The sequence below is a fragment of the Anomaloglossus baeobatrachus genome, chromosome 2 (genome assembly GCF_048569485.1).
Source record: "Anomaloglossus baeobatrachus isolate aAnoBae1 chromosome 2, aAnoBae1.hap1, whole genome shotgun sequence".
NCBI lineage: Eukaryota > Metazoa > Chordata > Amphibia > Anura > Aromobatidae > Anomaloglossus > Anomaloglossus baeobatrachus.
In genome coordinates, this window is record NC_134354.1 from 745,099,028 (window position 1) to 745,126,147 (window position 27,120).

Genomic DNA, 27,120 nt, shown 5'->3' on the forward strand with positions numbered 1-27,120 from the left:
ACGGGTCTTCACCAAGGTCATGGCAGCAGTGGTGGCGGTCCTACAGGGCCACTCGGTGATCACTTACCTAGACGATCTTCTAGTCAAGACACCCTCCTGGGTGGCATGTCAACACAACCTGACCATTGCTCTGGAGACTCTCCAGGGGTTCGGGTGGATCATCAAATTTCCAAGGTCAAAACTGACACCGACCCAATCACTGACTTACCTCGGGATGGAGTTTCATACTCTCTCAGCGATAGTGAAGATTCCGCTGCATAGTCAGCGTTCACTACAGACAGGGGTGCAATCTCTCCTTCGGACCCAGTCACCCCTTGAGGCGCGTCATGCACTTTCTAAGGAAGATGGTGGCAGCAAGGGAGGCAGTTCCCTTGCGCAGTTTCGTCTGCGTCCGATTCTATCGGACACCGCAAATGGGACAGGAGGTCGACGTCCCTAGACAAGAACGTCTCTCTTTCCCTTGCAGCAAAACCTCTCTTCAGTGGTGTCTTCTTTCCATTTCCTGGGCGAAGGAAAAATCCTTCCGGCCCCCAGCCGAGGCTGTGGTCACGACGGACGCGAGTCTGTCAGGGTGGGGAGCGGTCTTCCTCCACCACTCGGCTCAGGGAACCTGGACTCCGACAGAGTCCTCCCTTCAGATCAATGTTCTGGAGATAAGGGCAGTGTATCTAGCCCTAAAGGTGTTCCAGCGGTGGCTGGAGGGCAGGCAGATCCGAATTCAGTCGGACAACGCCGCGGCGGTTGCGTACATCAACCACCAGGGCGGCACACGCAGTCGTCAAGCCTTCCGAGCAGTTCGGCGGATTCGGCTGTGGGCGGAAGCCACAGCCTCCACCATATCCGCAGTTCACATCCCGGGCGTAGAAAACTGGGAAGCAGATTTTCTCAGTCGCCAGGGCATGGACGCAGGGGAATGGTCTCTTCACCCGGACGTGTTTCTAGAGATCTGTTGCCGCAGGGGAACGCCGGACGTCGATCTAATGGCGTCTCGGCACAACAACAAAGTCCCGGCATTCATGGCTCGGTCCAAGGATCACAGAGCTCTGGCGGCAGACGCGCTAGTTCACGAATGGTCGCAGTTTCGGCTGCCTTATGTATTTCCTCCTCTGGCACTACTGCCCAGAGTGTTACGCAAGATCAGGTCAGACTGTCGCCGCGCCATCTTCGTCGCTCCAGACTGGCCGAGGTGATCGTGGTACCCGGATCTGTGGCACCTCACGGTGGGTCAACCGTGGACACTCCCAGACCGACCAGACTTGCTGCCTCAAGGGCCATATTTCCTTCTGAAGTCTGCGGCTCTAAACCTGACTGTGTGGCCATTGAGTCCTGGCTCCTAGCGTCATCAGGGATATCCCCAGATGTCATTGCCACCATGAGACAGGCCAGGAAACCAACGTTCGCCAAGATCTATCACAGGACTTGGAGGATCTTCTTTTCCTGGTGCTCTGATCAGGGTTTTACTCCCTGGCCGTTTGCCTTGCCACTTTTCTTCTTTCCTTCAATCCGGAATGGACAAGGGCTTGTCTCTCGGCTCTCTCAAGGGACAAGTATCGGCGCTTTCCGGTCCCACCTTACAAGCGTCCGTTAACACCCTCGGATCTTAACAGGGTGCTGACGACTCTTCAGAAGCCACTTTTCGAGCCGATGCGGGATCTCTCTATCTCGCCTTTCGCAAAGGGTGGCCTTCCTAGTGGCAGTCACATCACTCAGAAGAGTGTCTCAGCTAGCAGCGCTGTCATGCAAAGCCCCCTTCCTGGTGTTTCACCAGGATGAGGTGGTTCTACGTCCGGTCCCGGACTTTCTCCCTAAGGTATCCCCGTTTCATCTCAATCAGGATATCGTCTTACCCTCTTTGGGTCCGCATCCAGTTCACCAATGTGAAAAGGATTTGCATTTATTAGATCTGGTGAGAGCACTCCGGCTCTACATTTCTCGCACGGCGCCCCTGCGCCGGTCTGATGCGCTCTTGTCCTTATCGCGGGCCAGAGTAAGGGATTTCAGGTTTTCAAGTCAACCTTGGCTCGGTGGATCAAGGAACCGATTCTTGAAGCCTACCGTTCTTTTAGGCTTCCGATTCCTGCAGGGCTGAAGGCCCATTCTACCAGAGCCGTCGGTGTCCTGGGCATTGCGACACCAGGCTACGGCTCGGCAGGTGTGTCAGGCGGCTACCTGGTCGAGTCTGCACACTTTCACGAAACACTATCAGGTGCATGCCGATGATTCGGCAGATGCCAGCCTAGGTAGGCGACTCCTTCAGGCGGCAGTTGCCCACCTGTAAGAGGGGGCCGTTTTTCGGCTTTTTTTATCGAGGTATTCTTTTACCCACCCAGGGATTGCTTTTGGACATCCCAATTGTCTGGGTCTCCCAATGGAGCGACAAAGAAGAAGGGAATTTTGTTTACTTACCGTAAATTCCTTTTCTTCTAGCTCCTATTGGGAGACCTAGCACCCTCCCCTGTTCCCTTCGGGCTGTTGTTCTTTTGTGTACACATGTTGTTCATGTTGAATTGTTCTTTTGGTTCATGGTTTCAGTTCTCCGAACATCCTTCGGATTGAATTTACCTTAGACCAATTTATAAGTTTCCTCCTTCCTGCTTTGGCACCAAAACTGATGAGCCCGTGATGCACGGGAGGGTGTATAGCAGAGGGGAGGGGTTACACTTTTTAAAGTGTAATACTTTGTGTGGCCTCTGGAGGCAGAAGCTATACACCCAATTGTCTGGGTCTCCCAATAGGAGCTAGAAGAAAAGGAATTTACGGTAAGTAAACAAAATTCCCTTCTTTTTTTAAATATTTCACGTTTTAAACAAACTTTGACATCTCTTTCTCTATTTTGTTTCTAGGGAACTGGATCCAGCTCCAAACCCCCCATACTTTCCATCCTCCGTGATTAAAGCAACATTGAATTATATCAGCAGTTGTCACAAAAGCAAACAGAAAAGTCTTATATCCATTCTCTCAAAAACGCCAGTGAGTACTTCACCTAAAACTAGATATAAGAGCTCAATGTAAGAAACGAAAAATCTACTAAAACCTTGTTCCGGCAACACTGTTCCATGGAAGTTAATGAGCCATCTCCAGACTATCGTGGTCCATGTAGTTGTGGATCTGTGGATGCTAATAGAATTTCAGAGAAGATCTCCGCCACCAGATCATGTACAGATCTATAGTCAAGGTTATAAAAATAGATGTCATTTTATGCTTTAATTTGCAAATTAATAAATATAGGTGATACATTCCCTTTAAAGGGAACCTGTCACCAGTTTTTTCACTATGAAACCAAAAGTATTCCCTTCTGCAGGTCCTGGGCTGCATTCTATGAAGGTGGACCTTGTGGCCTAACTTCCCTTGCAGATCCCGAATATAACGTTATAAAACCTGACCGTTAGGTTTGCTAATGACCTGTGGGGCTCAGATGGGCGTGTTCCATTTCGTCTCCTGTCCCTTTTTGTGGCCTTCTTCGCCATCCTCCTTTCCTGATTGATGTGATGACACATCACATCATACATGCTGCTCGGCCAAGTCTCGCGTCCGTGCAGTCATTCCCCCGGCTCGCGCAGGCGCAGTTCGCCCTCGCGCGAGCCGGAGCGGTGTTTGCGCATGCGTGAGATTATGGTCGGCAATGTGCATGACGTCCCCCTGCGTCATCCTCGTACCCGACCACAATCTCGAAGGCCACAAGGAAGGACAGGAGACCATAATGAGCACGCCCATCTGAGCCCCACAGGTCATTAACATACCCAACGATCAGGTTTTATAACGTTATATTCAGGGTCTGCAAGGGGAGTCAGGCCACAAGGTGCACCTTCATAGAATGCAGCCCAGGACCTGCAGAAGGTGACACTTTTCGTTTCATAGTGAAAAAACTGGTGACCGGTTCCCTTTAAGTCAGTTTACAGGGATGAATCGTATGTTTTAAATTCATTGCATTATGTCCTCTTTTTTCTAGGATGCTTTCCAAAAGATTTTGCTCTCCATATGCAAACAGGCTGCAGAAAGCAACAATATCCACAAAAAGCACCAAATTCTCATCATTTATCATCTGTTTGTTGACCTGTTGTTGGAAGAAATTAAAGATGGTTTAGGGGGAGCTTGGGCCTTTATCCTCAGAGATGTCATTTACACCTTGATCCACCATATTAATAACAGGTAACATATATTTTTGAGAATATAAGACGCACCGACCCATAAGGCTCACCTAGGTTTTAGAAGAAAAAAATGGGAAAAAAAATACTTGAAACTAAAAATGTGGTAAAATATTTATGCTGACACTGTTATGGGGGAGATCTGCTACTGGAGGCCACAGGTTGTGCAACACTCTAGTATGGGAACAGTAGTCTTGTACAATCTGCAGCTGTTGCCAAACTACAGCTTCCATCATCCCAACCTGTCCAAGCAGATGAGATGTAGTTTTCCAACAGCTGCAGGGCCACGTTGATAGGTGGTCGTGCAGTGGAATTTGCCTATGTCAAAGGGAATCTATTCGATTTAGTATCGTTTTAAAGGTATCCTGAAATAGGGCTTGGGCAGTCCTTTCAGGATATGTAAGTTTTATTGCTCTACCTTTGCCGGTTTTGTTGCTGTAATCTCCGGTAAATTCAGTGTCGCTCACCGGCTGCTCAAGCAGATGTTAATCAAAAATAAATATTCGCTGCTCCACATGCTCATAATCCTGCCCATCTCTCAGTGCCAGCGTCAGTGATAGTAATAAAAAACACTTCTTTGTGTTTATTCCTAAATTAAAAATGTTCACAGTCCTTTTGTCACGCTACGTACAGGGAAGTATCAAGCAAAAGGGAAGGGAAATCCTTTGTCTACGGAAGAGGAAGATGGTAACCCCTGACCAAACCTACCGCTGGCCCCTGGTTTCCCTCAGCACCCTAGATAGGTTCCACACCTATGCGCCAAGCTGGATACCTGACCCTGAAATAGACCATAGGTAGGGAAATGATGGGATGACTGTATAATTAACCCCACTAAGCTGCTGAAACGCTGCTCCCCCCACAGTGAGCCAGGTCAGCTACATTCGGATTACAAGATGCATCCCCATTTTCCTCCCAAATGTTTTTGAAAAAAAGTGCATCTTATAGTATGAAAAACATAGTGTCTATATAGATTTTTTTTTATTTTTTCATTGGAAAAAAATCTATTTACTTAAAACAAAATGTCAGGAGGAGAAACAGGTTCCCACATGGGTCCTAAATGGAACGATTGCCGGAGTTATAAAGGATCTTGTTTCTCATAGGGAAATTAAAATGTTGTGTTGTGATTTAAGTATCTCTTTTAATTTTTAGAGTGTTTTGCCCTACAAATGACGTCTGCACTCGCAGCACTATGCTGTGTCTTGATCTCTTACATCGGGTGTGCCGAGCAGCAGTCACGTACTGCAAGGACGCACTCGAGAGCCACCTGCACGTCATTGTGGGAAGTCTGATCCCTCTGGCGAACTGTCAGCCTGAAATCAAAGAACAGGTAAACCCCGTTCCATAAATCCTAAATTCCATTGGTGCGTTTGTGTTATTTCTTGCCTTTTGTATATGTTTACTTCAGCATTTCAGGTGTATTCCCATCTCAGTAAGTGATGAAGTATTGTTAGGGTATGCCCTCGCTTAAAGTGAACCTGTCAGGTCCAATATGCACCCGGAACCACGAGCAATTCTGGGTGTATATTGCTAATCCCTGCCTAACCATCACTGTGTCTAGTAGCATAGATAAAGAGATCTTTAGAAAAAGTATTTCTAAAGATCCTTTATAATATGCTAATGAGCGAGGGGACTAGTCCCCTGTGTGTTAGTTGCCCCTCATTAGCATGTTAGTATGCCCCTGTGGGTGTTCTAACATGCTAATGAATACACAGCGTCACAGGATGATCTCACTCACCTCTCCACTGCCATCACCGCCATTGCTGGATTTCAGCTCAGTGAGTGTGACCCTGGCGTTTCAGTCATGGGCACTACTTCAGTTTGAAGCCAGGACGTGTACACTCTGCTTCATGCGCACTTCATGCGCACTGAGCCGAAATCCAGTGTCGGGCGGTGATGGCAGTGGAGAGGTGAGTGAGATCATCGTGTGACTGCGTATTCATTAGCATGCGTATTCATGCGTATGTGACTGCGTATTCCTTAGCATGTTAGCACGCCCACAGGGGTGTACTAACATGCTAATGATGGGCGACTGGCCGGGGAATTAACGCCCAGGGGACTAGTCCTCTCGCTCATTAGCATACGATAAAAGATCCTTAGAAATACTTTTTCTAAAGATCCCTTTATCTATGCTAGTGTATACAGGGACAGTTACACAGGGATTAGCAATATACACCCAGAACTGCTCGTGGTCCAAGGTGCATATTACACCTGACAGGTTCCCTTTAATTGATCACTGTAATGTCACCAAACCACATAAATCAATAGTACAGGTGAATATAAGAAAGTTTATAATATGTCTTATCAGAAAAATCTGCTTTTTTCACCACTTATCAGCCACTTCTCCTATCCGCTGTCGTCTGAACTCGTCAGTCACTGTGAAAGATAAATAAAATGCATCTTGGTCAGAATCTGGCGAATTGCCGACTTACTGAGGGATCAGATTACCGCTGCATAAGTCTGTGGAGAGGGGAGCAGAGAGGTGCACAGACTGTAGCCTCCATTAATTATGGCTGATATTTAGCATGCCAGTCCTAATGAAGTGTGCATTGAAGTAAGATGTGGCGTGCGTCTCTTAAGAAATATGACAGCTGCCATGCAAAAACATAAAAACATAAAAAATATACTACATTCAAGGACTTTTGTGGCCTGAACGATGAAGAATTTGTCAGCTGTGTTTGACAACGCTCCCTCCCCGCAAACTTTCACATACTTTTTGAAAAATATGTCGTATAGGCCGGAACTGGCCTAAAAATGTGAAAAGACACAGTTTTTGCTCAAGTATAATAAGTTTTACATCAGGATCCTGGCAAAAACTGATGAATCTGGGCATCTGTTGCTTTCTAGTAAGTGTTTATTTCACCTTAGTGTTGTGTTCATATCTACACTGCTTAATAATACAGCATGTTGTCCTCCATGGTGCCACTGACGCTGAACTTGTACAATATAAACAGAGGATGGCAGGAATTCCTTCTGTCTGTGTGTGCTGTGTATGTGGGATATGTGTGTGCTCTGTATGTGTCACGCTAGGCACGGGGAATTATCAAACGAGTGGCAAAAGTTAAGAAGAGAAGGGGACCCCTGCCTCTAGGGAAGGGGGAGATGGTGACCCCTGACCAAACATACTGCTGGACCCTGGGGTCCTTCACCACACTAGATATATTCCACACCTCTGCGCCGAGCCAGATACCTGACCCTAGTATCCCTAGTGCTGGACCCTAAATAGGGAACATGTGGGATGAGCTCTTCGTCAACCGCAGTAAACGCTAAGGGAAAACACAAGGAGGACACTCAGGGGAAAATGCATGAACTACTTATCTACAGATGACTCAGGCAGAAGTTCAGAAAAGTTTTAGCAAGAATACTACAGCAGAGAGCAAGCCACCTGCTTGCAACCAGAACTTAACTGAACTGAATAATATCACCAGCGCCAGTACAGAGAAGATGGGAGAATTTATGCACAAGGGGAGTACTGATAATCAGCAGCTGGACATAAGTTTAGCTCCCCTGGGTCCTAAAGGGGAATAGATGAAAATTCAGCAGGAAAGCTGACTAGTAAAATGAATACTAACAGCAGGAACAATAAAGCCAGGGAGCATTTTTGCGCAGCCAAACGTTGTGACCTTCTATTGCCAGAGATGACATGACTGTCTGTCACCGGTGACAGTATGGGAGACAGCAGAGCAGATAGTCTCTTCCCACCATCTCAGAGACAACTGAAAATTAGCAGTAGAGCTGCAGTAATGTATCGTTCTGACATGTTAGGAAAAGAGCCTAGTTAGAAAACAATCACTGCGCTTCTCGTACTTTCCCTGATGTGCTCATATGGTTAGATTTGACCACGATGTACTTAACAGAAAAAAAAGAGTTCAGAGATGGGTTTGTCGCATAGCATTTACACAACAGAAATCAAAATAGGCAAGTAGATATAAAAATCAGGAACCTACGATCACCTTTTGGTAATGGGCACAAGCCCCGCAATCAACATGTAATTAGTAACATATAGGAAATGAACGCCTCTGGTGAAGACCCATTTTTGATGTTCTGTCATCAGGTCTGATTCCTGCTACTCGCATATCGGGCAGCATGAATCTAGAGACCGGTTTATTTTAAATTGCGGCACAATTGCAAGTTCTGTTATTTTGGGACATAGATTAGTGCAGTGTTTTTTTTCTCATTTTTATCCTACAGGTGTGCGACTTACTAACCTTCTTGGTAATTGAAAGCCAGGATAATGAAAATCTCTACCACACAATTAGACTTCTGGATCCCTTCCCTGACCACCCTCTGTTCAGAAACCTGCGACAGACGCACCAGAAAATCAAATACAGCAAAGGAGCCTTCTCGCTAATAGAGGTATCTCTACCAATGAAATGGAAATTAATAATAGGGATCGGCACTCGCAGATTTTTCTTTCCATTCGTCCTTTCTTTATTTTAAATCATAGTGCACAAAACACCCAGTAGTGTGACGCGTTTCGGTCAAAAGGATAACATGATCTTTCTCAAACTCAGCCATGTTATCCTTTTGACCGAAACGCGTCACTATTTAATTGAGTTGTGGAGACCATCCAGAGATACGTGCACCGCAGTATTGGGATCGCCTGCCTGTCTTTTTCAAGTACCATTGAAATGGGAGACATTTAAAGGCAATCTGTCAGCAGTGTTTTGCTATTTGTTCTGAAAGCATCATGGTGTAGGAGCAGAGAACCAGATTTCAAGGATGTGTCACTTACTGTGCTGTTGTTTCACTACAATCAGTGTTTTATCACCAGGAGATTATCACTATATGACCAGCTGTCGCATGTCTCCTGGTGTAACCCCAGCACTGATTAGCTGCTCTCTCTCAGTATACAGTGTATACAGAAAGCTGACACTCTTTGGTGTAGACGGGACTCTGCTAAATCTGCAGCAGAGAAAGCTTTGATTCTTTTACAACTACTACATCCAGAAAACTAAGTGATACATCTTTGGAATCGGAGTCTCAGCTCCTACCTCAAGCGGCTCACAGATTGCATAGCAAAAACCTGCTGACATATTCCCTTTAAGGGAGGGGCTTCTGTGTTTTTGTGCCAAAAAGATATTCTGCTCATTGCAACCTTTCCAAATCTAGCTCACCAAAGGAGTAGAAGAAACCCACGGGCAACATAACTCCCTGCACATGTAGTCATTTTCATATGTGAATCCCTGCCGCTCTGGTGGTCCCCGTCAATGATGACATCCCATTGCTCATTCATGTGATGCTTCAGCTGTTTACTAGCCTCCATTGTTATGTAATATACTTGCAAATGAAGGAAGGTGCCAGTCCCGGGCGTTGCACTCCTTTAATTAGACTCTTGGTGCGCATGGGACTTTGGATGGGGTGCACAACACTTACTGCTTTCTTGAGGCCGCTGTCCGTCACCCCTTTGGCGATCATTGTTGTAGACAGTCAGTAACACACACAACACCAGAGCTCACTGAGCCAGCCAGAAACACTTTATTCTTCACACTGTTAGGACAGTCATGGCTTTGCTTCCTTCCTCTCATTTTGGGGTACTACTTGTTGAGTTGTACCCCTCCACTGTCTTGTAACTTGTCCTCAAGCTCCGGGGTCTGTGTCTCCTTCCCCCTGACTCCGTTCACCTTCGTCTGCTTCTGAGCCTCAGCGGCGCTCTAGCTGGATGACTCTCTAAGCCCGCCAGGGTGAGCCGTAGGCTCCAGACCTCTCAAGTTTACCTCAGGGTTCCCCGACTGACCAAGGCCACGTCTTCTCACTTTTCAACTCTATTCTAGACTGGCACCTCTTGAGACCTCCCAATTGTCCTCTCTCCCCCATCTGTCACTACCCCTTTAACCCTACCTCTTCCATACTGCCGCTATCTCAGCCTAAGCACTAGGTTGCACCTTTGGGAACAGTCCCTCTCTACTGTATCTGGAACTTGCACCCAGCTAGCAGCATAACATGTCAACATACACATAAAGTAATAAGCCTAACACATTGCACTTTACATTGCAGGGCTCCAGCACCTCCTACACAAACATCAATTTTTAGCAATCATGTTAATGATGTATTGGATGTCGTCCATGCCAGACTAGTGGGCAAGGGGAATGTCTACCTGGTGACCCTCATTTTTTAGAACCTGGAGCTGCTGGGAAATGGTGATTGTGAGGCGTTTCAGCAGCTGGAACAAAAGACAAAAGTTGATTGCAGGGAGGCTTCCCTGGCCCAAAAATGACCAAATTTTCCTTTTGATGTCTGTATGTAGAACCGATAGGGGTTGGATCACTCTAAGTTAATGGTCTGGTTTATGTTCACATTTCCGTTTTGTTGCATTAGTCACCTGCGTTGCTTAACGATTGAGACTGTTGCGTTGTACAACAGGTGACAAGAAATGGAATTTCTTGTCATGAGAAAGCGGATTCCGTTGAGAGAGAGAACGATCAGCTGATTGCTCTGAAAAGCCGGGTGATCAGCTGATCGTTCTCAAAAGCCGAGAGAGAGAGGAACTGATTTTACATGATTTCGGACGGTCTGCAGGACATGCTGGACATGCTCAGCAAAACGTGACGGATTCCTGCACTGGAATCCATTGCGTGACGCAGGATAATGGAGTCCTGCACCATAGAATTACATTATGCCTCCTGACGGATTCCAACGGAATCCTGCGGGGTGCGTTTTTTTGCCGCAACAAAAAACGTTGCATGCTGCGTCCCTCCCGCTCGACGCTCAGTCAGTAAACGACTGATGCGCCACGCGGTGGATGCAACGCAGGGTCATCAGTCACAATCCGCCGCTCAGTCAAGTCTATGGGAAACAACGGAATCCGCCCAAAGGATTGCGTTGTTTATCAGAGCGGCAGATTGTGACTGATCCTAAACAACGGAAATGTGAACATAGCCTAAGATGAGCACTTTTCTTCACAATCCCAAGTGCCCAAATGAAAAAACTCCAGCACAGAGTTTTTTTGGACAACGCTTTGCCCATTGATCTAAGTGGATGCATAATGGATACCATACTGACACCATCTGAATGCCATCAACCATTATTCAACCGACTATTTATTCTCTCTCTCCAGGAAATAAATAATTTTCTGTCTGTAAGTGTCTGCGATTCTCTTCCTTTAACCCGACTGGAAGGACTTATTGATCTGAGGAAACAGTTACAGCAGCACAAGGATGAAATGAAAGATCTTGTCCGCGATTTCCAAGGTATTCTTCCTGCAGCTTGTCTGGAGGACCAAGGGAAATGCCCAGCCTTGATCTGAAAGGGGAAACTTCTTTTCTTTTAGGAAATCCTCAGAATAATGTCATTCCAAAGCTGGTGATGAGTCTTTTAGAGTTGAGCAAGAATGCGGCTGACCTCGACAACGGGAGGGATGTATTAGGTGAGTGGTAACAACGCCCATTGCATTGTCGTCTGGGAGCCTCACATACAATGCATCATTGTGATAAAGGTAATAATCATCATAGAAGGATCACTATCTGAAATGCACGGCTCTTTCATGATCACGAGTGGCCAGTTGCACGGCGGTCATTAAAATGTTCCCGCCACCAGCTCAGTTTTTTTTTAATTCACCATGTGTTTCCACAGATATGAGCCTTTTTATTCCATTCTAATTTTTTATGATCTTTACCAAAGGGCCGATGCTCCCAGGATAATTATGCATATCCCCAAAAATCCTGTGAGTCACGCCCCTTTGAAAAGACCATAAAAAATAACGGTTAATTAAACAACTAAGTTCTTTGGAACCGTATGGCAGATTAAAAAAAAATACCAAAAATAAATAAATAACTGAAATACTGAGGGGAGAAGCAGGAATAAAATAAGAGCAAAATCTGGCAACTTTGTACCTGTTGACAGGTCCTCTTTAACTCCTTGACAACTTATGACGTACATGTACATCAAAAATTGCGTCCCTGCCTTTGATGCGAGCTCACATCTCTCCCGGCACATGATGGCTGATGACTCCCACGCCTGTCATTCTGACCCCCACACATGTCATTATGACTCTCGCGCCTGTCATTAAGACCCATGTGTTTATCATTATGAGCCCCGCGCCTGTCATTATGACCCTCGTGTTTATCTTATGACTCCCACGCATGTCATTATGACCCCCCCTGTTTATCATTGTCTCCCGCACCTGTCATTCTGACCTACATCTTTATCATTATGTCCCCCGCGCCTGTCATTATGACCCCCGTCTTTATCCCTATGACTCCCTCGCCTGTCATGTCTCCCGTGATTATCATTATGACCCCGCACCTGTCATTATGACCCCCGCTCCTGTCATTATACCCCCCACGCCTATTGTTATGACCTCCACACCTGTCATTTTGACCCTCACTCCTGTCATGGCTGGCATTCACAGGAGATCATGATTTTAGCTATACACTGGAGCTGCCGGCAGGTCACAAACTTTCAGAGCCCGATTGGAGCAGCAACAATAGCAGATGAGGACGGCAGCAGTTGAGTATGATGCAAGAGCCCAGGACTAAAGCGGGCTCTACACGCTACGATATTGTTAGCAATTGCTAGTGATATCGTACGCAAAAGCACCCGCCCCCGTCGTTCCTGCGATTGTGTGTGATCGCTGCCGTAGCGAACATTATCGCTACGGCAGCGTCACACGCACTTACCTGGTCGGCGGCGGCGCTGTGACTGCCGAACAATCCCTCTTTCAAGGGGGAGGGACGTTCGGCATCACAGCGACGTCACTAAGCGGCCGGCCAATCAAAGCAGAGGGGCAGAGCTGAGCATGATGTAAACATCCCGCCCACCTCTTCCTTCCGCATTGCGGCCGGCGGCAGGTAAGGAGACGTTCCTCGCTCCTGCGGTGTCACACACAGCGATGTGTGCTGCCGCAGAAGCGACGAACCACATCGAAAAACAACCCTTACCAATTTTTGAGTTTGGGACGACCTCTCCGTGGTGAACGATTTGCACCATTTTTGAGGTCGCTTAAGGTCGCTGATAAGTGTCACACGCTGCGATATCGTTAAGGACGCCGGATGTGCGTCACTAACAACGTGACCCCGACGATAAAACATTAACGATATCGTAGCGTGTAAAGCCCCCTTTAGATTCAAAGCACCAATCCAGCGGTGCTATAAAAAAGCAAAATGCTGGAGTGGCACTTTAACCCCTTCACGACCATGGACGGATATATCCGTCATGGAGCGTGTCCCGTTAAGCCCCGCCCCCAGCCGCTGGCAGGTGGCGGCGGTCGGCACACATATCAGCTGTTTTCAACAGCTGACGTGTGCCTGCTAGCCGCGGGTGGAATCGCTTCCACCTGCAGCCATTAACCCCTTAAATATCGCTGCCAAAGTCTGGCAGCAAGATCTATATGCGCGCGGCCATGTTTTTTACTTACCGCCGCCCCCACTGGAAGTCACGTGCGTGATCACGTGACTTTCGGTGGTTGCCATCGTAGCACAGGGTCATGTGATGACGCCTGCAGCTATGAAGTTTCACTTTCGTTTTCCCTCGGCCGCGAGCAGAGAGAAACAGAAAGTGACTGAATCTGCTATTTACAGCTGTGTAGCTGTGATAAGCAGTTAGATAATAGCGATCGGATTGCTTATCGCTATAGCCCCCTAGGGGGACTAGTAAAATAAAAAAAAAAAAGTAAAAAAAAAAGTTTTAAAAAATAAAAAAAAACAAAAAACCTAAAAGTTCAAATCACCCCCCTTTTCCCCATTGAAAATTAAAGGGTTAAAAAATAAATAAATATACACATATTAGGTATCACTGCATTCAGAAATGCCCGATCTATCAAAATATAAAATCAATTAATCTGATTGGTAAACGGCGTAGTGGCAAAAAAATTCCAAACGCCAAAATTACGTATTTTGGTCACCGCAAGTTTTACGTAAAATGCAATAACAGGCGATCAAAACATAGCATCTACGCAAAAATGGTACCATTAGAAACGACAGCTCGAGACGCAAAAAATAAGCTGTCACTGAGCCATAGATCCCAAAAAATAAGAACGCTACGTGTTTCGGAAAATGGCGCAAAACGTGCGCCACTTTTATTGGACAAACGTGAATTTTTTTTAACTCCTTAGATACAAGTAAACCTATACATGTTTGGTGTCTACAAACTCGCACCGACCTCAGGCATCACACCCAGTTTTACCATATAGTGAACACCGTGAATAAAACATCCCAAAGACTATTGTGCCATCACACTTTTTTTGCAGTTTTTCCACACTTGGAATTTTTTTGCTATTTTCCAGTACACCATATGGTAAAACTTATGGTTTCATTTAAAAGTACAACTTGTCCCGCAAAAAACAAGCCCTCATATGGCAAGATTGACGGAAAAATAAAAAAGTTACAGCTCTCGGAAGAAAAGGAGCAAAAAACAAAAGCGCAAAAACGGAAAGTGCCCCGGGGCTGAAGGGGTTAAATAAAAAAAGTTTATGCTGCAAAGATTATAAAATGCGATCATCTGCATTAATCCGCTCCTATTCACATTACTAGTTACTTCCACAACTGTTTATACCCTCTTTTGCCTTCATGCATCATTGAGTCACGTGGTGTCATTCTTCATGGAGTCTCTATTACAATTCTTGACATTGTGCTGTGTGCTCGCTGTCATCTGCAGAAGCCGTCGGGAGCTGCCTCGGAGAGCTGGGACCTATTGACTTTTGCAGCATAGCCCTTCAGCACAGGGAGGAGCTTATGTATGACCGAGCTGGGGAGGTTTTTGAAGACCAGGAGCTTCAGTGCATACTCATTATCCTGACATTAATCAATAATGCCCTGACGGATCAATGGTGGGTATCCAATACTAGATCTCAGAATGAATATGATCACTGCTATCTCTGCTGTTACTTACAAATGTATACATTTGATAAATTGCTCATTATTAGCATTGATGATTCAGTTATATTCATGAAAAAAAAGATGTTTGGATGTACAACCTCTGAGCCTCAATCCTATAAATAATGGAAAATAGTCCTATTGACAGTGAATAGGACTGTATCATCCGCTGTACACTAGGTGAGCCTAAAGGCTGCTTTACACGCTACGACATCGCTAGCAATTGCTAGCGATGTCAAGCGCTAAAGCACCCGCCCCCATCGCACATGCGATATCGTGTGATCGCTGCCGTTGCGAACATAATCGCTACGGCAGCGTCACACGCACATACCTGCTCTGCGACGTCGCGGTGACCGGCGAACCGCCTCCTTTCTAAGGGGGCGGTTCGTTCAGCGTCACAGCAACGTCACAGCAGCGTCACTGAACCGCCGCCCAATAGCAGCGGAGGGGCGGAGCTGAGCGGGACATAACATCCCGCCCACCTCCTTCATTCCTCATTGCGAGCAGCCGCAGGTAAGTTGAGGTTCCTCGTTCCTGCGGCGTCACATAGCGATGTGTGCTGCCGCAGGAGCAACGAACTACTTCATACACCGAGCAGCAGCGATAAATGAGAATAGGGGGTCTTGTCACCGATGAGCGATTTTGACCGTTTTTGCGACGATTCACAATCGCTCATTGGTGTCACATGCAAAGACATCACTAAAGCGACCGGATGTGTGTCACAAATTCCGTGACCCCCAACGAGATCGCTTGAGCGATGTCGCAGCGTGTAAAGCGGCCTTTAGGCCTCTTTCACACGTCCGTGAAAATCACGCACGTTTTTCACGGACGTGTCAAAGGTGCGTATTGCCCTCCGTGTGCAGTGTTTATGGCACAGGTTTGTTATACGTGATAACACACGGAGAACAGAAACTTTCTGCTCACCTGTCCCTGGCGTTGCTGTCCGTGGTGCTGATCTGTGGTCTCTGACTCTGCCCACTCCCCTCTGCTGCTGCTTCCGGCCAGCAGTGGAGTGAATATGCAATGAGCATAATGAGCGGGGGGTCGGAAGCAAGTGACAGCAGCATTTGAGACTGCAGCGGTGGAGAAGGTGAGTGAAGAAATTCATTTTATTTCACAGGCACGTGTGTTGTCTCCGGTGCGTTTCACACTGATCGCATCCTCGCGGTCTGTGTGTCACCCGTGCTGCCGAAGAAAAATGGACATGTCTACGTGTGGAGCACACGGGCACATGTATGCTCCACACGGACACACGGTCCATGGCAAAACACGCACATGAGCGCAGTCCCATTGATTTTAATGGGTCTACGTGTGCCCGTGTCTCCGGCACGTGAGGAAACGGACCAAACACGTACTGGAGACACGGACATGTGAAGGAGGCCTCACACTGTGCTTATAACAAAGCATCTCCACACAAAATGACTGTTCAAACCAAGAAGAGCCACTGGCTGCACTATTGGTGAGGCCGAGAGATCAAGGCACCTTCCCACCTACTCGTTTTCCATCTGTCCCTTTCATCCTTTGGATTTTGTAAAGCCAAAGAGGTACAGTACTGGTCAGAAGTTTGGACATACTTAATCATGCAATTGTTTTTCTTAATCCTATTGTAAGGTGCATGTAGTAGATTCAGAGTGAAGGCAACAAAACCTTGAGGGAACAAGGAGTAAAGAGACACCTATTAAAACAAACCTTAGATCCCTCACAGTATACCCCTTTCATGCTTATAGCTTTACACCCACTTGACGTTCCCTCAGTCAGCTTTAACTCAGCTCGTCACCTGCAAAAAACGGTCAGTATTTGGTGTGACCACCATTTGCCTCACGTAGTGCAGCACTTCTCCTTCGCACACAGTTGATCAGGTTGTTGATTGTGACCTGTGGATTGTTGGTCCGCTCCTCTTCAATGTCTGTTCAGAGTTGCTGGATATTGGCAGGAACTTTAACATGCTGTTGTATACGCTGGTCCAGAGTTTCCCAAACATGCTCAGTGTGTGACCTGTCTGGTGAGTATGCGGCCATGCAAGAAGCCCACCACCACCATGGCCCACTCAATTCACAACGTTGACATCCAACTTCTCAACAATGACGCCATTCACACAGTCTGGTGAAAACCAGGATTCAATCGTGTAGAGAGCACCTCTCTAGCGTGTCCGGCACCATCAAATTTGAGCATTTACCCACTCAAGTCAGGTACAACGACAAACTACAGTCAGGTGGAGACCCCGATGAGGACGACGAGCAACAGATGAGGATTCCTGAGACGGTTCCTGACAGTTTGTGCTGAAATTCTCTAGTAATGCAAACTAATTGTCACAGTATGTTCAGGTTACTGCTACCAGATGATCTTGGAGGTGAAGATGCTGGATGTGGAGGTCTTGGGCTGGTGTGGTTACACGTGGTCTTTAGTTGTGAGGCCGGCTGAATGTTCTGCCAAGTTCTCTGAAACGATTTTGGAGACGGCTTATGGTAGAGAAATTAACATTCACTTCACGGGCAACAGCTCTGGTGGACATTCCTGGAGTCAGCAGCCAACTGTACACTCCCTCAAAACTTGAAATATCTGTGGCATTGGGCTGTGTTCACATTTTAGAGTGGCCTTTTATTGTGGCCAGCCTAAGGCACACCTGTGCAAAAATCCTGCTGTCTAATCAGAATCTTGATATGCCGCACCTGTGAGGTGGATGGATTATCTCAGCAAAGGAGAAATTTGAGAACAATATTTGAAAAAAAAAAAGGGCTTTTGTGTAAATAGAAAAAGTCTTAGATCTTTGAAAAATGGGAGCAAATATAAGTGTTTTCTTTGTCGCTCCATTGGGAGACCCAGACAATTGGGTGTATAGCTTCTGCCTCTGGAGGCCACACAAAGTATTACACTTTAAAAAGTGTAACCCCTCCCCTCTGCCTATACACCCTCCCGTGGATCACGGGCTCCTCAGTTTTATGCTTTGTGTGGAAGGAGGCACACATCCACTCATGCATTCTCATAGTTATGTCGGTTGGAAGAAAAGAGGGCCCCCACGGGGCCCCCGGCATGTTCCCTTCTCACCCCACTATGTCGGCGGTGTTGTTAAGGTTGAAGTACCCATTGCGGGTACAGAGGCTGGAGCCACATGCCGTCTCCTTCACCATCCCTTATGCGGCTCTGGGAGAAGTGGGATCCTGAGCGGTCATCCATTTGCTGGGACCGTGCTCCATCCGCAGCCCCTGTGGGAACCTGCCGGACCGGAGCCTCTTCAACCTCAGGGACCGGGCCCTGCAACTTAAAGGTACTCTGTGTCCCCATAGGGGACTGTGCAGGGAGCGCACCTTCTTCCCGGAAGCCGCGGCAGTTGCTGAATTGAGGAGGCCGGTGGACTTCCGCGCCGACCGTGCCTGCTTGTCGGGCGCGGCCTCAAATTTAGTCCCCGGCTTCACCGCGGCCTAGTCGCGAAAATCCCGCCCCTGGGCCTGCCTGTCAGGGGTAAGGGCGGGATTACCGACATGACGTCGGATGTGAGGGCTGGAGCATCCTGCATGTCTTCCTCCCCCCTCACTGATCACTGTGGGGACCCCAGATTCCCGCTCTTTGCTGGCGCCGCCCACGGCCCCACTCCTCCCCTGAGAGCTTCGGCAGCCATTTTCTGGCATTCTGCCGGTGGAGGCTTCTCAGTGAACAGCTCTGCAGCTCCGGGGGATCCAAGGCAGGGAATCTGGAGGACACACTCCGCTCGTTAGCGGTCGGTAAGCCACACCGGTCACCCGGTGCTGGTCCCCCTAGGGTGCCTGAATAGATACATATATATATATATATATATATATATATATATACTAGATATATATATATATATATATCTGTTCGGTCAGGCTGTATACCCCTTTCCCATATACCCTCAGTGGTCACTCTCCTAGGAGACAACAGCATGTCGTCCACAAGGAGAAAAGCTGCTAAGGCACAGGTTTTTTTCGCGGCCTGTACCTCTTGTGGGGCTATGTTACCTGCGGGTTCCACCTACCCTCACTGTGAGCAATGCTCGACTCCTGCCTCGCTTGCTCAGCTGGAGCCTCGGGCACTGGTGGGCCCCTCAGCTCATGTAGACCCCCACTGCTCCCCCTGAGCAGGCTGCAGGGACAGAGTTGGCCTCTTTTGCTGAGAAACTCTCTGAGTCTCTTTCTCAATCCACTAGCCGTACGGCGGTAGCATCTAACTCCGTGGCAGTCCGCAGGGCCATGTGGCTGCGCGAATGGAAAGCAGACTCGGCTTCCAAGAGGTTCTTAACCGGTTTGCCTTTTTCTGGCGACCGTTTGTTTGGCGAATGATTGGATGAGATTATTAAGGAATCCAAGGGAAAGGAGTCCTCCTTACCCCAGGCCAAACCTAAGAGACCTCAACAGAGAAAAATCCAATCGAGGTTTCGGTCCTTTCGTCCCTCAGCCAAGTCCCAATCCTCTTCGTCCAACAGGCCGGAGAAAGGCCAGAGGAACTCCTATGCGTGGCGATCCAAGTCACGCCCGCAAAAGGCCGCAGGAGGCACTGCCTCAAAGACGGCCTCCTCATGACTCTCGGCCTCCCCTAGCCGCATCCTCGGTCGGTGGCAGGCTCTCCCGCTTTGGCGACGCCTGGTGGCCACATGTTCAAGACCGATGGGTGAGAGACATTCTGTCTCATGGTTACAGGATAGAGTTCAGCTCTCGTCCTGCGGCTCGTTTCTTCAGAACCTCTCCGCCCCCCGCTCAGGCCGACGCACTTTTTCAGGCAGTGGACGCTCTAAAGATAGAAGGAGTTGTGATCCCCGTTCCCCTTCAGGAACGTGGTCGCGGATTTTACTCCAACTTGTTCGTGGTGCCAAAAAAGGACGGGTCATTCCGTCCCGTTCTGGACCTCAAGCTACTCAACAGACATGTGAGAACCAGACGGTTTCGGATGGAATCTCTCTGCTCGGTCATCGCCTCGATGTCACAAGGAGACTTCCTAGCATCGATCGACATCAAGGATGCTTATCTCCATGTACCGATCGCACCCAAACATCAACGTTTCCTGCGTTTCGCCATCGGGGACGAACACCTTCAGTTCGTGGCATTGCCTTTCGGCTTGGCGACAGCCCCACGGGTTTTCACCAAAGTCATGGCATCCGTTGTGGCGGTCCTGCATTCTCAGGGCCACTCGGTGATCCCCTACTTGGACGATCTCCTAGTCAGGGCCCCGTCTCGGGTGGCGTGTCAACAAAGTCTATCCGTCGCTCTGGCGACTCTCCAGCGGTTCGGGTGGATCATCAACTTCCCGAAATCCAAGTTGACACCGACCCAATCACTAACGTACCTTGGGATGGAGTTTCATACCCAGCAAGCGTTAGTCAAGCTTCCGAGCGACAAACAGCTTTCTCTGCAGGCAGGGGTGCAATCACTTCTTCGGAGTCAGTCACACCCCTTAAGGCGCCTCATGCACTTCCTGGGGAAGATGGTGGCAGCTATAGAGGCAGTCCCGTTCGCGCAATTCCATCTTCGGCCACTCCAATGGGACATTCTCCGCAAATGGGACAAGAGTGCGGCTTCCCTCGACAAGAACGTCTCTTTCCCTTGCAACCAAGACGTCACTTCAGTGGTGGCTCCTACCCAATTCTCTGTCGCGGGGAAAATCCTTCCTACCCCCAACCTGGGCTGTGGTCACCACGGACGCGAGCCTGTCAGGTTGGGGAGCGGTTTATCTCCACCACAGGGCTCAGGGAACCTGGACTCCGATAGTCATCCCTTCAGATCAATATACTGGAGATAAGGGCAGTGTATCTAGCCCTATTGGCTTTTCATCGGTGGCTGGAGGGCAGGCAGATCCGTATCCAGTCGGACAACGCCACTGCCGTCGCCTACATCAACCACCAAGGCGGCACTCGCAGTCGTCTAGCCTTCCAGGAAGTCCGACGGATTCTGCAGTGGGTGGAAGCCACAGCCTCTACCATCTCCGCAGTTCACATCCCGGGCGTAGAAAACTGGGAAGCAGATTTTCTCAGTCGTCAGGGCATGGACGCGAGGGAATGGTCTCTGCACCCAGACGTGTTTCGAGAGATCTGTCGCCGCTGGGGAACGCCGGACGTCGATCTCATGGCGTCACGGCACAACAACAAGGTCCCGGCATTCATGGCACGGTCTCAGGATCACAGAGCTCTGGCGGCGGACGCGTTAGTCCAGGATTGGTCGCAGTTTCGACTGCCTTATGTGTTTCCCCCTCTGGCGATGCTGCCCAGAGTACTACGCAAGATCAGGTCCGACTGCCGTCGCGCCATTCTCGTCGCTCCAGACTGGCCGAGGCGGTCGTGGTATCCGGATCTGTGGCATCTCACGGTGGGTCAACCGTGGGCGCTTCCAGACCGCCCAGACTTGCTGTCACAAGGCCCGTTTTTCCATCTGAATTCTGTGGCCCTCAACCTGACTGTGTGGCCATTGAGTCCTGGCTCCTAGCGTCTTCAGGGTTATCTCAGGATGTCATTGCCACTATGAGACAGGCCAGGAAACCAACGTCCGCCAAGATCTATTACAGGTCTTGGCAAATCTTCCTATCCTGGTTCGCTAATAACGGTTTTCCTCCGTGGCCGTTTGCCTTACCCACTTTTCTTTCATTCCTTCAATCTGGAATGGACAAGGGTTTGTCCCTCGGCTCTCTCAAGGGCCAAGTATCGGCGCTCTCCGTGTTTTTTCAAAAGCGTCTAGCCAGACTTCCGCAGGTCCGCACGTTCCTGCAGGGAGTTTGCCACATGGTCCCACCTTACAAGCGTCCGGGATCTTAACAGGGTTCTAACGGCTCTTCAAAAACCACCTTTCGAGCCGCTGCGGGATGTATCTCTATCACGTCTTTCGCAGAAGGTGGCCTTCCTAGTGGCAGTCACATCACTTCGGAGAGTGTCTGAGCTCGCAGCGCTGTCATGCAAAGCCCCCTTCCTGGTGTTTCACCAGGATAAGGTGGTTCTGCGTCCTGTCCCGGAATTTCTCCCTAAGGTGGTATCCCCTTTTCATCTCAATCAGGATATCTCCTTGCCTTCCTTTTGCCCTAATCCAATTCACCAGTATGAAAAGGATTTGCCCTCTTTGGATCTTGTGAGAGCACTCCGGTTCTACGTGTCTCGCACGGCGCCCCTGCGTCGTTCAGATGCGCTCTTTGTCCTTGTCACTGGCCAGCGTAAGGGCTCTCAGGCTTCCAAGTCAACCTTGGCTCGGTGGATCAAGGAACCGATTCTCGAGGCCTACCGTTCTTCTGGGCTTCCGCTCCCTTCAGGGCTGAAAGCCCATTCTACCAGAGCCGTGGGTGCGTCCTGGGCATTGCGGCACCGGGCTACGGCTCAGCAGGTGTGTCAGGCAGCTACGTGGTCTAGTCTGCACACTTTCACGAAACACTATCAAGTGCATACCAATGCTTCGGCAGACGCCAGTCTAGGTAGGCGAGTCCTGCAGGCGGCGGTTGCCCACCTGTAAGAGGGGGCCGTTTTTCGGCTCTTTTTATCGAGGTATTCTTTTACCCACCCAGGGACTGCTCTTGGACGTCCCAATTGTCTGGGTCTCCCAATGGAGCGACAAAGAAAAAGGGAATTTTGTTTACTTACCGTAAATTCCTTTTCTTCTAGCTCCTATTGGGAGACCCAGCACCCGCCCCTGTACCCTTCGGGCTGGTTGTTCTTTTGTGTACACATGTTGTTCATGTTGAATTGTTCTTTTGGTTCATGGTCTTCAGTTCTCCGAACATCCTTCGGATTGAATTTACCCTAGACCAATTTATAAGTTTCTCCTTCCTGCTTTTGCACCAAAACTGAGGAGCCCGTGATCCACGGGAGGGTGTATAGGCAGAGGGGAGGGGTTACACTTTTTAAAGTGTAATACTTTGTGTGGCATCCAGAGGCAGAAGCTATACACCCAATTGTCTGGGTCTCCCAATAGGAGCTAGAAGAAAAGGAATTTACGGTAAGTAAACAAAATTCCCTTTTTTGTTTTATATTTTTGTTCGGTGAAGAAACCATCTTTGATTTGAGTGTTCTTATGAATTTGTGTAGCATCCGTGTACGATCAGCCGCCACTACTTGTTTGAAGAATATTTTAGCCACAAAAAATGGTTGTGAGTTTTGGGAGTTGTACAAAGACAGCGGTGATCCCATGCTCGTGTACCTGCAGCCATTCCGGACTCCGAAAAAGAAGGTAAGTGAAATATGTCAGCGATCAGCGTCTCCACGTACCAGGTTTAGAAATGAATATTGTAATTTCTGTTCATTCTAAAACACTTAAAAAGTTATAAGACTGAACATCTTCCCTTATTTTTTGAAAATAAAATTTAAAAGAAGTTCATTAAGGCATTGTCTGGTTAGGAAAACCAATTTTAAGATATTTTATATTGAAAGTGAATTTAAAAAGTTTTCCTTTAAGAAAATTACCGTATTTTTCGCTTTATAAGATGCACCTGATTATAAAACGCACTCCCAAATTTGGTGAAGGAAAAGAGAATTATTATTTTTTTAATGTTAAATGGGGTCCGTCTTATAATGCTAGTGTCCGTCTAACAAATCATATAGGGTATATGTCCCTCATAGCCCCCATCCTAAAATTAGCCCCCTTAATCTGGATATGCCCCTTTATATTGAATATAGCTTCCTTGTGCTGGCACATGTCCCCCAGTGATGCCACATGTCCCCCATTGTTGGCACACTTCCCCTATTGATGGCACACCTCCCCTATTTATGGCACACGTTCCCCTGTGCTGGCACAAGTCTCCTATTGCTGGCACACGTACCCTATTGCTGGCACACGTCCCCTATAGCTGGCAATCGTCCCCTACAGCTGGCATACGTCTTCTATAGATGGCACACGTCCCCCTGTGCTGCCCATGCCCTCCTATGGATGGCACATGTCCCCCTGTGTTGCCCCTGGCCCCCTATGGATGGCACACGTCCCCCTGTGTTTGATATGGCCCCCATGCTGCTGCCCATAGTAAAATAAAAAACTCTTTCCTTACCTTCTCCAGCGCTGTCCTCCCTCGTGTCTCCCTCCATGCTGCTGAGCTCCTGCACTTCCTGCTTCTTGGTGTCGGTCATGTGATAGGTACAGCAGAGTGACATAATCTCTGTGTGCCTGATCACAGCGGCAGCAGGGAGACCGGGGAGACACCGGGAGATCAGCGCTGGAGGAGGTAAGTAAAGCTTTTTATTTTAGGATGGGCAGCAGCATGAGGGCCATATCTACCACAGGGGGATCATATGCCATCACAGGGGGGCGCAGGCAGATATAATATGCGCTGCTCCCCCAGCCCGTCACCGCGGTGCGGTTTCAGCACTACAGTGATGGACAGCGGCAGTGCATATTATATGAGCGGAAGCAGGAGATCTCCCGCTGCCTCCTGCAGCCTCCACAAGCCTGCCTCAGCCTCCAGCACCGCTCCAGAGCTGCCCCCACCTCCCCTGGGCCCTGCAGTATATAACTCGTATATTCAGATTATAAGACGCACCCCCTACTTTCCCCCAAAATTTGGGGGAACAAAAGTGCGTCTTATAATGCGAAAAATGCGGTAATTAGTCGGTGAACATTTTTGGTGGTATTGTGGATCCAGTATATTGCTGTATTACATTGACATCATATTAAAGGGAACCTGTTAATGGTGGCACCTACTTGTGTCTTATAATACCATTCCCTCTCTTGCAATCCTTGTAGGAAACATTTAGTTGTCTTGCTCTGTATAATAATGAAAGCCGATCTGTCCGATGGGCGTCTTCAGACCTTGCTGAGCACCTTCTGTGCCTGCAGCCACTTTTAATTGTCATATTCAGATACATAAGATACATACAATTGTCATATTCAGATACGTACAAGATTTTCCGAAAGAAAAGATGAAACCTAAATGTTAGAAATAGTCTGTTCATTAACGGGTTTATCCACTACTTTTACATTGATGGCCTATCTTTTGAATAGGTCGCCAATGTCTGATTGGCTGGGGTCCGATACCCCACACCCCAGCTAATCAGCTGTTCTCGGTACCAGCGGTGGTAGCAGATGGCTGGAATTGCGCAGTTCTGGAGCTGCCCCAACTTCTTATAGCGGCCGGGTACTGCACATCCTCTTCCTATTGATTTAAATAGGAGGCGGATATGCATTGCCCCGCTGCGGCTGCTATCCGTTGATTGGGCAGCTCCGGAACTGTGCATTTCCGGCCGCCAGCTGATCGGCACGAGTGTGGTTTTTTGGACCCAGATTGATCAGACACTGATGACCTATCCTAAAGTTAGGCCATCAATGTAAAAGTATTGGACAAACTGTTTAAACCTTGTAAAGGCCCCCATACACATTGGACTAACATCGAATAATTATCTTATGTGTATGGGACCGACTGTATTTCCCTACAGATGATGTCCAGGAAAAAAAGGATTAGAATGTTCGATTTCAGACTGCTGATTCTTTTGTTCATGTGAGATAATCCGACTCCAGCGTCTCCCTCACAGAAAACACAGAAACAATCGGCAGAGCGAGCACCCTGGTTAGGTGCGGGAAGAGATAGCTACCAACTGAACCATCATTAAAGGGCTATTCCCATCTCCAGGACCCTATCCCAATATGTAGTAGGTGTAATATTAATAATATTAGCAAATATCTCCAATTAGAAATGTAGTATACTTCTCCTGATTAGCTATGTCTCTTACCTCATGTGCAGGGCATTACAGTAGCTTAGTTATCCGTGGTTATGACCACAAGAAACTAACTAAATGTAACTATATGCATGACCATAACCATGGATACCTAAGCTACCAACATTTGCTAATATTATTATTTCACCTACTACATATTGGGATAGGATCTTGGATATGGGAATACCCCTTTAAGCCGTCCATTATCTATTCTGTATTGGACGACCCCTTGGGCTTTGTTTACATCTGTGTTTTGGATTCCAGATCAGATTTGCATTTTTTTTCTATGGGAAAGGTATGGTCACTTTGGCGGTACTTAGCAGACCCCTGTCGGCACTGTTGGTGTCTGTCTTGTGATGGATCCGGCACTGTGCTCGTGTATGTTATAAACCAGGAAATGTGGACAGGGATTTATTTGCGGTATGTTTTATTCCAACTCATTGATCATCTTGACCCCATTAGGTCCTTCAGGTAGAAGATATGCATACAGCGGTTGGTTCACTTAGCAGTGTGGATGATCCCAGCTTATGGATCCCTCAAAATGAAAACCACGAGGACTGGATAAAGCATCTGACTTGTGCTTTACTTACGAGCGGTGGAGTAAGAAGCGAGGTGGTTCTTCTATTAAAACCGATGTGTGAGGTGAGTTACTGTGCTCTTGGGTCGGCTGGAGGCGCTGTATGAGCTGCATATTGCTGGCCGCTGTAGCTGTCGGAACCAGTGACTATATACCAAGCACACAGCGCCTACGTAGGGTTGCTGTGTATTTCTCTGCCAGGCAGGAGCGCTCTGATGTCCTCTTTTAGGACATGTAGAGCTTGACGCTTTCAGTGCATTTTATGAGGGGACACGTGCTGCAAATGTCGAAAGCGCTAAACTGGATCCTGTCCCTAAGGGCAGAGAAAAAACCCAGTCACCGATTGTGATCTACTGTCCATGGCATCTTGGTGACAGGGTTTGGTTCACTCATGGCAGTGATGTATTGCACTTTTCTGAATGTCAGGGTTTATATATGATACTTGTATGTAATTGGGTGTGTTCTCTCGACTTTGTAGGTCAAGGCCGACTTCTGTCAGGCTACGTTGCCTTATCTTATACACAATATCCTGCTCAATGACCCCAATGACACGTGGAGGACACTTTTATCGAAGCATATTAAGGGTTTCTTTGCATCGTGCTGTCGTTCTTCACCGACATCCAGCAGATCAGCCACCCCGGCTAGTTCAGACTCAGGTACATTGTGGATAATCCAGTGATATTTTCTTTTTATGGATTTTATTACTATCGAAATTATTACAGTAAGGTTTATGGTATTTTGTCTCAGAACATGATCAGCCACTAATAAGTAATGGTCAGGTGTCAACTGTGTGAGTGAACTCCACTCCTTCTATGCCTCTGGAACTCCAAATTAATACGTTTTGTTTTACGAGCACTCGGGAAATCAATACAGCACACACTGCTTTGTGGTGAACTGAAAGTTTCTTGCTTTATTACATCATGTGACCAGTTTATATAGTACCACAAACAAAGAAATAAACTCCTCTGA

General features: G+C 47.9%; 1 protein-coding gene across 2 annotated transcripts in view; it reads left to right on the top strand.

Moving 5' to 3' along the window:
• ATM (ATM serine/threonine kinase) overlaps nt 1-27,120 on the top strand; it is a 262,350-nt gene that overhangs the window by 161,795 nt on the left and 73,435 nt on the right. For both annotated transcript variants that reach the window (XM_075337438.1, XM_075337439.1), the window contains exons 28-37: nt 2,844-2,970; nt 3,950-4,149; nt 5,295-5,472; nt 8,334-8,498; nt 11,200-11,332; nt 11,413-11,508; nt 14,736-14,907; nt 22,962-23,103; nt 26,037-26,216; nt 26,630-26,807. In XM_075337438.1, the coding sequence (XP_075193553.1) occupies nt 2,844-2,970; nt 3,950-4,149; nt 5,295-5,472; nt 8,334-8,498; nt 11,200-11,332; nt 11,413-11,508; nt 14,736-14,907; nt 22,962-23,103; nt 26,037-26,216; nt 26,630-26,807 (1,571 nt within the window). The remainder of the gene's footprint in view (nt 1-2,843; nt 2,971-3,949; nt 4,150-5,294; nt 5,473-8,333; nt 8,499-11,199; nt 11,333-11,412; nt 11,509-14,735; nt 14,908-22,961; nt 23,104-26,036; nt 26,217-26,629; nt 26,808-27,120) is intronic.